The following is a 13,445-nucleotide window of genomic DNA, read 5'->3' as shown; positions in this document are numbered from 1 at the left end:
TCCTGTAATAGGCACTTGATATCGCGCCTTACTCTAAAGTTCCATATCAAATGCATTCAATCTTATCCTAAATCATTGGAGATCTGAGGGAGTGAGCGAGTGAGGTTTTGATGAGACTTATCTCTGATAACGCATGTTCACCATCGCAGACTGTTACTGGTAATAATAATAATCGTTGCATTTGATGCAGCGCCTCATCGCGTCGTTGAGACGTCTCAAAGCGCTTCACAGGATATACTGTGAAGTTTATGTTTTGGGGGTGAAACACGGCAGCCAATTGCACACAGCAGCGTTCCACAGACAGTCGTGGATTGAGGAGGGGTAGTGTTGACATAAAAAGAGCAACTGCCACATTCGGAAATGTGAGCCTAACACAGATAAACACACCGGGCGTGACTGCCTCTGCTGCCAACAGCAGCACTAGTGTATCTGCCAGTCAATTCTCCTCTCACACAGCTACCAGCAGCGCGTGTGTAGGTGTTTCCAAATTAATAACGCTGCCAATTCAACCCCAATCTGCCAGTCAAGCCCTTTGATAGCAGTGTGTTTTTGTAGGTGGGATGTGTGAAAATCTCAGCTTGGTTTGGATGCTCTTTAAGCACAGTGATGGTTTTCCGTCTGTGTCAGACACCGACTGACCAACACCTGAACCACCGCAGTCACATTTTCTCCTGTACTTACAAGGCAACTGTCCTGTTTTGAAGGCATCTCAGTCTTTCCTCCTGGTGCTATATTGAAAGTGAGATTAGTGTGGTAGAAACAGGCCGGGGAAAAAGTAAGTTGAAGGCTATTCAAACATGCCCTGACAACTAGTAATCGTGCAACTAGTGACAAAAGCAGAAGCTCCAAAAAAAAAACCTTACAACCAGGAGGAAACCCACAAACGGAAAAGGAAACACATGGTTTTGAGCAGCAAAAAAAAAAGCCCAAGTTACTTAAAGTTAGTAGCACAACTGGCAGCAATCGGGAACTTGGAAGATGTAATTGAGTCGACTCCGTCAGAACATAACAACGTTAACCAAAGCCATGGGTTCCCCGCTGCCTGTACATGTCTTGTGCAGTTGTCTCTTTCTCTGTGCCATTGTTCCTAAGGGGATCCACCCATCAGAACATTTCTTACTCCCCAACCGTGGCAATAACATGGCCCTGAGTGGAGTGACGGGCAGAGTGTATGTGACCACAGACAACTACATGTACCGGCTGAACCAGACCCTGGGGTTGGAGGAGTCTGTAAAGACCGGTCCTGTCTCTGTCGGCCCCTGTACACCAGGGCTGTCCTGCTGTGAGGCCACCAACGTCAACAAGATCCTGGTGGTCGACGACAATCAAGGGCAAGTGCTGACCTGTGGAGTGGTTCGTAGGGGAGGCTGTGAAATCCGACTTCACACTAACATCAGCAACGCCACCCTCAACAACTTCACCTTCATCTCCCCAGTCCATCCCCAAGCCTCTGCTGTAGCCTTTCTAGTGACCTCGGGCAGCAACATTTACCTAGCGGTGGGTATCACCAACATCAGGAAAGACAGCAGATACTCAACTCCCCCATGCATCGATAACCAGGTCAACGAGCAAATGATCATTAGTGTGAGGAACATTAAGAATGCTAAACCACTCCCTTTTTGAGCTACGATTTCAACTTTGGTGAGCAGCTGGTCACACTGGAAGATCTCGGGATGGATTTGAAGTTTGTGGACGGTTTTCAGGCCGGAACAATGATATACATGTTGTTAAATATCAACAATTCCAATCCCGAGCTGGTACAGATGTCAGTGAACAATGAGCAAACTCGTGGGATAGTGCAATCCTTTTATCAGGTCTCTCTGACCGTCAAGAAGCTGCAGCTCAGACTGCTGTCCAGCGCCCTGATCTCACTCCCGGGCCAGCTGTCCTATCTGGCCACAGTGTTCTTACACATAGACAAAGATACTCCGAGAGAGTTTGACAGCACCCTTCTCTACATCTACAACCTGAACAGCCTCAAGGGTAAAAGCCCCATGAAAAATTCCTATTTCAAAATCGCAGGAACTGAAGTACGTATATATATATTTGTTCTTTTTTGTGTATTTTGTAATAATAATACTTTACACTATATCCTGTGAAGCTCTTTGTGACGTCTCGACGTGATGAGGCGCTATAGAAATGTTGATCCTCAATACCAACAAAACCCAGTCACTCCCTTTGCTCGCTCATTCCCTAACTGCTTCATGTCCCCCACTTCACCACCTCCCCACCCCCCCACTCCACCATCAGCGGCCGGGCTTTCAATGTATCTGCAGCCCCCTCTGGAACTCCAACCTGCAGTCCCTTTGACTGGTTCCTTGACTCACCTCCTCCAAAGCCCACTCAATAATAATAATAATAATAATAATAATCCTTGCATTTGATATAGCGCTTTTCACGTCGGGAGGACGTCCCAAAGCGCTTCACAGAACACACTGTAAAGTGAATTGACTGTATATTTGTGGGCGAACGCGGCAGCCAATTGCGCACAGCAATGTCCCACAAACAGTCGTGGATTGAGTGACCAAATTATTATTATTTTAAAGGATTATTACCCCCAGAAAGCAATCCACCAATCGACTAACAACAGGGCTCGTACTTACTGCTAGACAAACAGAGGCGTGTGGAGTAAGGAAACTTGCGTAAGGTTTTGTCCTGCCAGGAATCGAACCTGGGCCCTCTGGCTTGCGAGCGTACTGTATCTACAATGTGCCGTGTATATCTAGATTGATGGATGAACAGGTGGATATTCAGTGTTGTCCAATTATCTTTCTCCAGGACCGGACATCACGTTTTGCCCATTTATTGGGGTTGAAATAAATAGCAGTAATTTAAAAAGTACTAAAAGTATAGTACAAGCATTTGTGACTTTAATGTACAGTAATTCTGTTTGCAGGTCCGAAGCTCAGAACCCTTACAACCAAATGAGGAGACAGCAGTTTTTGTTCATCCTGAGATGGTGTCCATATCAGCCATAAATGTGCGAAACTGGACAGTTTTCATTCTCGGCACGGCAAACGGACAGTTAATCAAGGTCAGAACCGATATTAATGAATAATTCACTTTATTTATGAAACTAGTAAAACTAACTCTAAAACTAATATGTATTTAAATTCCGTGAAATTCTCTCACACAAAATAATAATAATAATAATAATCCTTGCATTTGATATAGCGCTTTTCACGTCGGGAGGACGTCCCAAAGCGCTTCACAGAACACACTGTAAAGTGAATTGACTGTATATTTGTGGGCGAACGTGGCAGCCAATTGCGCACAGCAATGTCCCACAAACAGTCCTTGCATTTCATACGGCGCCTTATCACGTCTTCGAGACGTCTCAAAGCAGAATATTCACAGAATATACTGTAAAGTGTAGTGACTGTGTATTTTGTGGGCAAAACACGGCAGCCAATTGCGCACAGCAGCGTCCCCACAAACAGCCGTGGATTGAGTGACCACATTATTATTTAAAAAAAACTATTTTGAAGGGATTATTACCCCAGAAGAATGATCTGCCGACCGACTAACTACTGGGTTCTTATTTACTGCTGGTAAACAGAGGCGTGTGGGGAAGTTCTCCTGATGTGAAAGGCGCTCTATAAATGTAATTTTGTTGTTGTTGTTGTGTTGTTGTATTTTGTTGTTGTAAGGAAACTTGCCTAAGGTTTTGTCCTGTCCTGGAATCGAACTCGGGTCCTCTCGCCTGCGGGCGAGTGCTCTAACCACAGAGCTACAGGACTCCACAATATGCACATTTACTGACATTTTCTTTTGCAGTTGGTGATGGACAACAATATGAAGGTGAAATCCCGAATGATTCTTTTTGAAACAAAGGAGGAAACCCCATTACATCGTAAAGTATTGTTTGAACCCAAAACGGATCCAAACTATTTGTACCTGATGACTGACAAAGAGGTACTGAAATATTGTTCTATACAGTTTATTACAGGATTGTCATACTTTTATTTTGTATTGTATTTTGCCTGAGGTCCAACTTGCCTAAGGTTTCGCCCTGCCCAGGAAACAAGGTTAAAGAGATTAGAATAGATTAGATGAATTACTAGATCTGGTTATCAGGAGGGGTGGTTGTGGCGAGGTTGCTGATGTTCTGCTGGACTGAAATGTTCCTGCAGCAAATGGAAACTGCTGAAAATAGGAAAGAGAGACCAGAAATTCATGAGGAAGTGAGGAACTAGAGGACAAGTTGACCAACAAAGAGAACTCAAGATGCACGCAATGAACTCGGGAGTTTAATAGACAACGAGTACAAAAAGTACGGGGATTCCTGTAGCTCAGTGGTTACAGCTCTCGCTTCGCAAGCAATAATAGTAATAATCCTTGCATTTGATATAGCGCTTTTCACGTCGGGAGGACGTCCCAAAGCGCTTCACAGAACACACTGTAAAGTGAATTGACTGTATATTTGTGGGCGAACGCGGCAGCCAATTGCGCACAGCAATGTCCCACAAACAGTCGTGGATTGAAAATGGCCAATTTTTATTATTGTTTTTGTTTTTTTTGGAGGGATTATTATTAGGCGTATAATCTGTGAAGTGCTTTGAGACATCTCGGAGATGTGATAAGGCGATATATCAAATGCAAAGGTTATTGTTACTATAATTATTATTATAATGTAAAATGTATATTTTGTGGGAAAATTGCTGTGGTTAGTATATCACAATTTGTAATATTTTTGTTGTGCAATTAGTTACTTGTGCTTCCTGTTAAGCAGGTTCTGGATGGGAAACATTGTGCAAACAAGAGTTTGTTTAATGACTCCTGCTCCCATATCAACCTGTCCACTACCTCCGCTCAGCAGGCTCTGGCTTGCTTCACATCCCCAACCCAGCCTGTCCCACCATCGGCGGTCAGGCCTTCAGTCTCTCTGCCCCCACCTTCTGGAACTCCATCCCACAGTACCTTCCCCTCACGCCCTCCCTTGCCTCTTTCAAGGCCCATCCCATAGGAACAGGAGTACGCCATTCAGCCCTTCGAGCCTGTTCCGCCATTTACTTAGATCATGGCTGATCTGTAACTCAACTAATCCTTTCAATTCCTATTTCCCACTTTCTCCCCATATCCCTCAATCCCCTGACCTACCAACAATCCATCAACCTCACTCTTGAAGGTGTGGATGGATCCAGCATCCTCGGCCTTTTGGGGGAGAGAATTCCAGATTTCTAACCCTCTTTGAGTGAAAAGATGCTCCTGATTTCACTCTTAAATGGCCTGGTTCTAATTTTAAGACTATTCCCCCTTGTTTTGGATTCCCCACCAGAGGAAATAGCTTCTCTGTATCTACCCTATCAAATCCCTTTATCATCGTAAATTCCTCAATCAAATACCCCCTCAATCTTCTAAACTCGAGGGAATACAATCCAAGTTTACGCAGCCTTTCCTCGTAACTTAACCCTTTTATTTTTTTCGGTCCATAGTGGGTGACCTCACACTTCCCTGCATTGAACTCCATCTGCCACAGCTTTGCCCACTCACTTAATCTGTCTAAGTCCCTCTGTAACTTCCCATCGACACAGCTTACTGAGCTTCCTATCTTAGTGTCATCTGCAAACTTGGATATACAACTTTCTATTCCTTCATCCAAGTCATTTATATACATATATATGTATGGCAAGTAGCTGAGGTCCCAGTACAGACCTCTGGGGGACACCACTTATGATGTCCCGCCAATCAGAGAACATTCCCGTTATCCTTCCTCTCTGTTTCCTGCCTCCTAACCAATTACCAAGCCATGTCACAAGGTTACCTTTGACTCCATGCACTTCCATTTTCGCTAATAATCTTTTGAACGGAACCTTAGCAAATGCCTCTGAAAGTCCATATAAATGACATCCACAGACACTTTCTTATCCACCATTTTAGTGACCTCCTCAAAACATTCAACTAGATTATTCAGACACCATCTTTCCTTCGCAAACCACGTTGACTCTCTTTGACTAGCTCCAAGTGTTCAGTCGCTCTGTCACTGATGATTGATTCCAGTATTTTCCCTACAACTGACGTTAAGCTGACAGGTCTGCAGGTTCCTGATTTCTTCCTGGTCACAAGACCTTCCTCTTCAACTGTACCTTCGGTCACTCTCCTCCCCCACACCCTCCCTGCCCTCCACCCTCTTAATACCATCCCCCAGCTTGGGTCCAAATTCCTGACTGTCCAGCGCCTTGAAATGTTCTCCCGTCGTGAAAGGCACCGTGTAAATGTAACTTGTTGTTGCTAACTTTGGTGTGTTTCTGTGCAGGTGATTCGGTTGAAGGTGGCTGATTGTGCCCGTTACCGTTCCTGCCAGGATTGTGTATCTGCACAAGACCCCTCCTGTGGCTGGTGTAATCTCCACAGCAGGTCTGTACATGTTTTGTGAAATTCAGTCCTGTAGCTCAGTGGTCAGAGCCCTCACCTCACAAGCGATAGAACCTGGGTTTGATTCCTATGGAGGGCAGAACCTTAGGCAAGTTTCCTTACCCCACACACCTCTGTTTACCAGCAGTAAGTAGGAACCTGGTTATTAGTTGATTGGCAGATCGCTTTTCTGGGGTTAATAATCCCTTCAAATAAATAAATAAAATAATAATTTGGTCACTCAATCCACCACTGTTTGTGGGACGCTGCTGTGCACAATTGGCTGCCGTCTTTCACCCACAAAATTCACCATCAATTCACTTTACAGTATATTCTGTGAAGCTCTTTGAGACGTCTCGAAAACATGATAAGGCGCGATATCAAATGCAAGGATAATACAAAACAGAGATTGCTGGGAACACTCAGCAGGTCAGGCAGCATCTATGGAGAGAGGAAAGTGAGTCAGTGTTTCGGGTCCATGCTGCCTGACCTGCTGAGTATTCCCAGCGATCCCTGCTTTCGTTTTCAGATTTCCAGCAGCTGCAGTGTTTTGTGTTTTGTAAGGATAATACTGTTCTGTGGACCTAATATAAACTTTCCATGTTCAAGGTGCTCTTTTGAAAGTGAATGCGAAAATGTGGTGAAATCAGGGAATTGGATTAGCATCTCCGAAGGGAAAGACAGCTGTCTAATGATAAACATTAAACCTTCAACAATAGATTATTCATTCAACAATATGAAGGTACTAGATATAACATTCTCTACACTGAAATCGTTCAATTATTTTCCTAATGTTCCTCGACTGCACTTTGCTATGACGTGTATTTCTAGCTGTTTACAGTAACTGTACAAGGAAAGGTCCCTGATGCAGCTACAACTGGAGGAGAGGCTACTTGTACATTGTCCAGAAACAAAGGATTATTATGTCAAAGTCGTTATGTCAATGGATGTTCCTGCAATGTGACCACAAATCAATACAGTCAGCTGGAAAATCAGCAAGGTACGTCATGAACCAAAGCGAGGCCCATCTGTGTAGCATTGGCCATATGATAAGATCACATGGAGTCCTGTAGCTCAGTGGTTAGAGCACTCACCTCAAACATGAGAGGACCCGGGTTCGATTCCCAGTTGGGGGGCGAAACGATGGGCAAGTTTCCTTACTCCACACGACTCTGTTTACCAGCAGTGAGTAGGAACCCGGTTGTTAAGTCGATTGGCTGATCGCTTGCCTGGGGGTTATAATCACTTCACTAGGAATAAAAATAAATTTGGTCACTTCAACCACAACTGTGTGTGGGACGCTGCTGTGTGCAATTGGCTGCCATGTTTCATTCACAAAATATACAGTCAATTCACTTTACAGTGTATCCTGTGAAGCGCCTTTAGACGTCTCGAAGCTGTGATAAGGAGCTAAATCAAATGCAAGGCTTATTATTATTATTATTATCATACAATATCTCGTTAGGCCAACTCTGGAATACCAAGATCACACAGGAGGGGGGGAGTGGGACTATTTGGCAGCTCTTTCAAAGAGGCATAACGGGCCGAATGGCCTCCTTCTGTCCTGTAAGATTTGATGATTCGATCACAAGATATCTTTAGAAAGCTGCGTTATAGAGTTTCTACCGTTTCCATTTGTTGATGTACAAGACGGTGGAAGCAGAATGTGTCGATTTGTTCAAAAGCAAATGAGATGGATTTCTGTCAGGAAATAATATCTGGGGATACAGTTTATAGTGTGGGACACGACATGCCATGTGATTGCCAGGATGGTGGAAGGCCAACAGGAAGGTCCTTGATCTGCTTTTGTCCAGCTAATTCTTATGTTCTTATCTTCTAATGCAATTTGCCACAGTAACTAACCTTCAGTAATTTGACTTGTTTTGAGTTGTATTTGTTTTTTCCAGACCCGATTATTGTGGAGGCATTGATTCAATTTAGCCACTTCAATCTCTCCAAGCAGGTCACTCTGCGTAACTGTTATAACATCAAAACAGCTCAACACAATACTCCGTAAGTTTGGAATATCATTTGCTCAATAGTCACCTTCTGTGTGGGTTAGTGTTAGATTAACAGAAATATGTCAATCCATGCATCTCATCCATCTATAATCTGTGGAGCGTTTATAAGATCTCTTATAATGGTAAGGTCAGGGTCAACAGATACGGGGCCAAGGGGTAATTGGAGTTGAGGTACAGATCAGCCATGAACTAATAGAATGGCGGAACAGGCTCGAGGGGCTGAATGGCCTATCCCTGTTTCTGTACTTCTATAAGATTGTAAAGTCTGTTTAGACAGAGCTCTGCAGCCCTCACCAGGCTCCGGGGTTGGTGGGGGTGGGGTGGTGGGTGGGAGGGTGCGGGGGCGGGTAAGGGAGTGCAGGGGGATGAGGAAATAGACGACTGAAATCAAGGTCAAAGAATTACGTGTCACAACCAATCCTCCCTTTATCCCCAGATGCTCTGAGTGCAGCGACGTTGGATGCCATTGGTTAGCAGCCAAACATCAGTGTACAGTCAATGCATTGCAGAATCCTGACCAGGTGATGTTCCATCAGAGAGAGAGAGACATGTGAACAACCAAAGGTTACCAAGAGACACACAGCCCCTGGCAGGATAAACCCACCCCTGTACAAACATTTAAGAAAAGCACAAAACAGAATTCTCCGTCACAAACTGTTCTTACCGCTGTCCGGCCAGCTTTCCACTGCTTGTCCAGCGAGGACCTCCCTCCCCATTAGGGCTTTGGCTGTGGGGTTACCAGGAGCTGAGGGGGAGGATTCCCGGCCCCCAGTGACTGGTCGGCCCTTCCAGGTCCTGCTGATGGGCCGGGCCGGGCCGTGCTGTCATCTGGGTGCGGTTTGAACTGTACTGGGTGGACTGAGGCAGCAACTTATTTGTAACCACTTAATGCACTGTTTCTTTACGATTGATATCACAGAAATCTTCAGGGCCCAATAATTTCTGTGTGTGTGCGTGTGGTGTGGGTGTGTGTATGTGTGAGTGGAAAATCACAAGTTCAACCCCATTTTGAGTTTACCGGCTATTTGTGTGTGTTGGTGTGTTAATGATGATCACCAACTCTAGGCAGGAGATTGTGAGGGGGAAGATGGTAGCTTATTACTGCTGCAGATGTATGTATTCAAATCAAAAAGGTTCACAAGTTTGAAACGTTTTAAAACATTCATTTTCATTTATATTTTTATAGCAGTTTTGTCCCCAGGTTGAAAAAGAATCCTATTCACCAGAAGGGACAGAGCTTGATGTTTTACTGAGCCATTCGGCATTGCTAAAGGTAAGGTCAAACAGCGGGAGATCTCAAATTCCTCATGGTCTTTGGTGTAGTGGTTAGCGCAATCGCCTTGAAAGCGAGAGGACAGGGTTTGATTCCTGGGCAGGACGAAACCTTCGGCAAGTTTCCTTACTGCACACACACGCCTCTGTTTACCTCGCAGCAAATAGGAACCCGGTTGTTGTTGATTGGTGAATTGCTTTCCCCTTTACCAACCCCCTTAAAAAAAATTAAATCCACAAAATATAGAGTCAATTCACTTTACAGTGTATGATATGGGTAAACAGAGACATGATAAGGTGCTACGTCAAATATGTATAAGTACATAAGAATTGCTAGACGAAAGAAGACCAAAGTCCATCCAGTTTGCCCTCCACCATCCTGGCAGTCGCATGACATGTCCCAAACTGTGGATTGTATCCCGAGATATTAATTCCTAAAATAAATCTGTCCAATTTGCTTTTGAAAGAATCAACACTTTCTGCTTCCACTGTCTCCCTGGGGACAGAACTCTTTTTAATGAAAGAAAATTGGTGTTGAGTGCATCAGCTGTAATTCTAGTCAAACTGCAGTCAATTTGTGTAGAGCAGATTCCCACACACAGCCATGAGTGGAGGCCACAATATAAATGCAAGTTGTTGTTGTTGACTGCAATGTTTTCAACAGGACGCTAATATCAGCCTGAGCTGTAAATTTGATGAAACATTAAGTGCTGGGAAATGGATTAACAATTCTGCCATCCGCTGTAACATACCTACGGTGAGTACAGTTTGTTACGTTGCTTCAGTGGTTTGAGTTTCAATAACTATATACCTTGTCTCTGGAATAACCCAAACACGAGTGCGCAATGCAGCAGTTTATTCAGCTCTATTTCATTGTCACCGTTCAGTCTCTACATAGACTTCACACCCAGTATCTCACAAATATTCTACAAAGATTGGCGTGTGTTATTAATGAAGAATGAAATACCTCAAGAAGTTATTGTGCTATTGAAATGAAATATCGCAAAAAGTTATTGTGGTATTGTGGTGCTGTGTTCAATAAAACCCATCCATTGAAACCGACTAAAACATTTTACCCAGAGAGTTGTTAGGGTCTGGAATGCGCTGCCTGAAAGACTGGTGGAAGCAGATTCGATAGGATCTTTCAAAAGGAAACTGGATAGGGACTTAAAAAGGAAGATTGTGCAGGGCTGTGGGGTAAGAGCGGAGGTTTGGGATCAGTTGGTAGCTCTTTCAAAGAGTCGACACAGGCACGATGGGCTCAGTAAGATTCTATGATTCTAACACAGATCAGTCTGAGTTAGTTATTGCTAGTTATTGCCTTACAAGAGGCAGTGACTCTGTGGATTAATCTGCTAAATTAAGCCTCATTGTAAACTCATGACATTTTCTGGTTCAGTTTCAGGAGCAACGCAAGATCGTTTCTGTGAATGTCGTTCACACCAATCACGCCAGCAATTTTATTGATAATCCGAAAAACATCACAGGTAATAGACATCTCAATTCTACCCTAAGTTCAACCATTATGTTCTTCTTAATTACTAAAATAAACTAGGGTATTAATAGCTCCTCTGCAAAAAGGATCACATTGTGTTTCTAACAGCAGTTAGATGTGGTTTGTAGATACTGTATGTGGACTGTACTAGAATTTAACAAGATCATAGGAACAGAAGATTGGTTTGGATGTTGCAAGCTCTTTTGGCTCATCAAATGTAAAAGTGATTCATTTGGCAGGAAAACCAAAGAAGCCATCTATAGTCTAAAGAGAAGGAACCTAGGAGGAATAAATGCAAAGACATCTGGGGATTCAGATCCACAAATCTCTAAAAATAGCTACACAGATAGATAAGGCTATATAAAAAAAGGTCAAGTGCTCTGGGACAGTACCCTGGGTGAGGGGCGCGATATAATGCAAGTTGTTGTTGACATTCAAATTGCACTAAAATGATTATTGTAACAGTTCACAGTTGCAAATCACAGAATGAAAGTTGCATTTTCTGCCCCTCGGGAAAGCAATGTGAGGTAAGGCACGTTTCATGTTTAATCACAAGTTTTAGTTGATAGCCTGAAAGGCGCTATACAAATGTAATGTTGTTGTTGTTGTTGTTGTTGGAAGATTCAGTCCAAATCACTGAGTTGGGGCATCATCTTACAATTAGAGTTGGGCCATTTAGCAGTGAAGACCGGCAGGAGGCAGGTTTTCACACAAAGGCTAGTGGAAATCTGGAACTCTCCCCCACAAAAGGCTGTGCATTACGGCTGGATCCATTCACATCTTCAACACTGAGGAGGATAGACATGTGTTAGGTCAGGGCATCATGAGGGAGAAAGGAATAGCAGGTTATGCTGATAGGCTTAGTTGAGGAAGAGCAGGAGAAGGCTCATGTAGAGCATAAACACCGGCGTAGACCGGTTGGGCTGAATGGCCTGTTTCTGTGCCGTATATTCTGTGTAATTCTAGGTAATCAGGGGATACGGGGCAAAGGCAGGTAATTGGAGTTGAGGTACAGATCAGCCATGATCTCATAGAATGGCGGAACAGGCTCAAGGGGCAGAATGGCCTCCTCCTGTTCCTATGTTCCTATGAGTTGAAATATCAGAAGTAATGTTCAATTTCTGTGAAATAGGAGTGGAATGGAGTATTTCATATTTTTGGTATAACTTCCTCTGTACTTCATATTATTCTTATATACAGAACAAATAAATCCTTATGTTACAGAAGAGCAGTAAGCAAATAGCAGAATAAGAAATACACGTACAAATAAACAGACATCGGTACTCTCTCCCTCAATCCCTCTGCCTCGCCCTCCCTTCCTCCCTCCCTCCCTCCCTCCCACTTCCCTTCATTTTGATCGTGCTTACAGTCACCTCCCCCTTCCCTCTCCCCCCGGCTCAGGGTCAGACTCTGTCACTGTCACTGTGATCCAAACCCGTGTGAACAGCGCTGTGTAAAGGCAAGTTGTTATTGTTGACATTGGTACTCAAATATATTAGTGCAGTCTTAATTAAAGAGATTCATCCAACTGTGCCCTGTGCCAGGCGTGTGTTTGACTTCATCGTGTCGCCCCTCAACCTTCTCTTCCCCAATGTGAACATGCCCAGTTTACCTACTTGCTCCTCATGGTCCAATCCCTCCATCCCCTCGATCATTCTGGATGCCCTCCTCGATCTGCAGGTATCTGTTATTGACTCTATCACTCCAGACCGGGTGTCCATCCTGGAGACGAGGACATTGAAGATCTCTGGGGCTAACTTAGATGTCGGAGCTATGGCTATGCTTCACATAGAGGACATGAGTGATGGTACAAAGTTTACGTAAGTAAAGGAAAGTCATCCTTAAACTCTTCCAGATAATTTGTTCAGTTGTGACCAGGCTGCCATACAGCTTATTTATTGATGATAGTTTGTCTATTGGCAGAGAGAGGGACATTGTTTCACAGAGCACTCAAATCTTCAGCATTTAAGTCCTACATGTTATTAACATGTAATAATAATAATAATAATAATCCTTGCATTTGATATAGCACTTTTCACGTCGGGAGGACATCCCAAAGCGCTTCACAGAACACACTGTAAAGTGAATTGACTGTATATTTGTGGGCGAACGCGGCAGCCAATTGCGCACAGCAATGTCCCACAAACAGTCGTAGATTGAAAATGACCAATTTATTATTGTTTTGGGGTTTTGGAGGGATTATTATTAGGCTCTGTGTGGAGTAAGGAAACTTGCCCAAGGTTTGGCCCTCTGCCTGGAATTGAACTCAGGTCTCTCACTTGCAAAGCGAGTGCTCTAACCAC

At 43.8% G+C, this 13,445-nt stretch overlaps 1 protein-coding gene across 1 annotated transcript in view; it reads left to right on the top strand.

Moving 5' to 3' along the window:
* The first annotated feature begins 1,630 nt into the window (after positions 1-1,630).
* Positions 1,631-13,445, top strand: part of LOC103188861 (plexin-C1) — a 33,610-nt gene continuing 21,795 nt past the window's right edge. Inside the window, exons 1-13 of the mRNA XM_042335020.1 lie at positions 1,631-2,030; positions 2,897-3,034; positions 3,778-3,915; positions 6,257-6,357; positions 6,964-7,096; positions 7,186-7,354; positions 8,262-8,367; positions 8,812-8,896; positions 9,562-9,648; positions 10,312-10,404; positions 11,047-11,134; positions 11,608-11,669; positions 12,823-12,962. Of these exons, the coding sequence (XP_042190954.1) occupies positions 1,674-2,030; positions 2,897-3,034; positions 3,778-3,915; positions 6,257-6,357; positions 6,964-7,096; positions 7,186-7,354; positions 8,262-8,367; positions 8,812-8,896; positions 9,562-9,648; positions 10,312-10,404; positions 11,047-11,134; positions 11,608-11,669; positions 12,823-12,962 (1,697 nt within the window). The 5' untranslated portion in view covers positions 1,631-1,673. The remainder of the gene's footprint in view (positions 2,031-2,896; positions 3,035-3,777; positions 3,916-6,256; positions 6,358-6,963; positions 7,097-7,185; positions 7,355-8,261; positions 8,368-8,811; positions 8,897-9,561; positions 9,649-10,311; positions 10,405-11,046; positions 11,135-11,607; positions 11,670-12,822; positions 12,963-13,445) is intronic.

The sequence above is a fragment of the Callorhinchus milii genome, unplaced genomic scaffold, assembly GCF_018977255.1.
Source record: "Callorhinchus milii isolate IMCB2004 unplaced genomic scaffold, IMCB_Cmil_1.0 Scaffold5, whole genome shotgun sequence".
NCBI classification, from domain to species: Eukaryota; Metazoa; Chordata; class Chondrichthyes; order Chimaeriformes; family Callorhinchidae; genus Callorhinchus; species Callorhinchus milii.
This window is presented reverse-complemented; position numbering and strand designations above follow the sequence as displayed.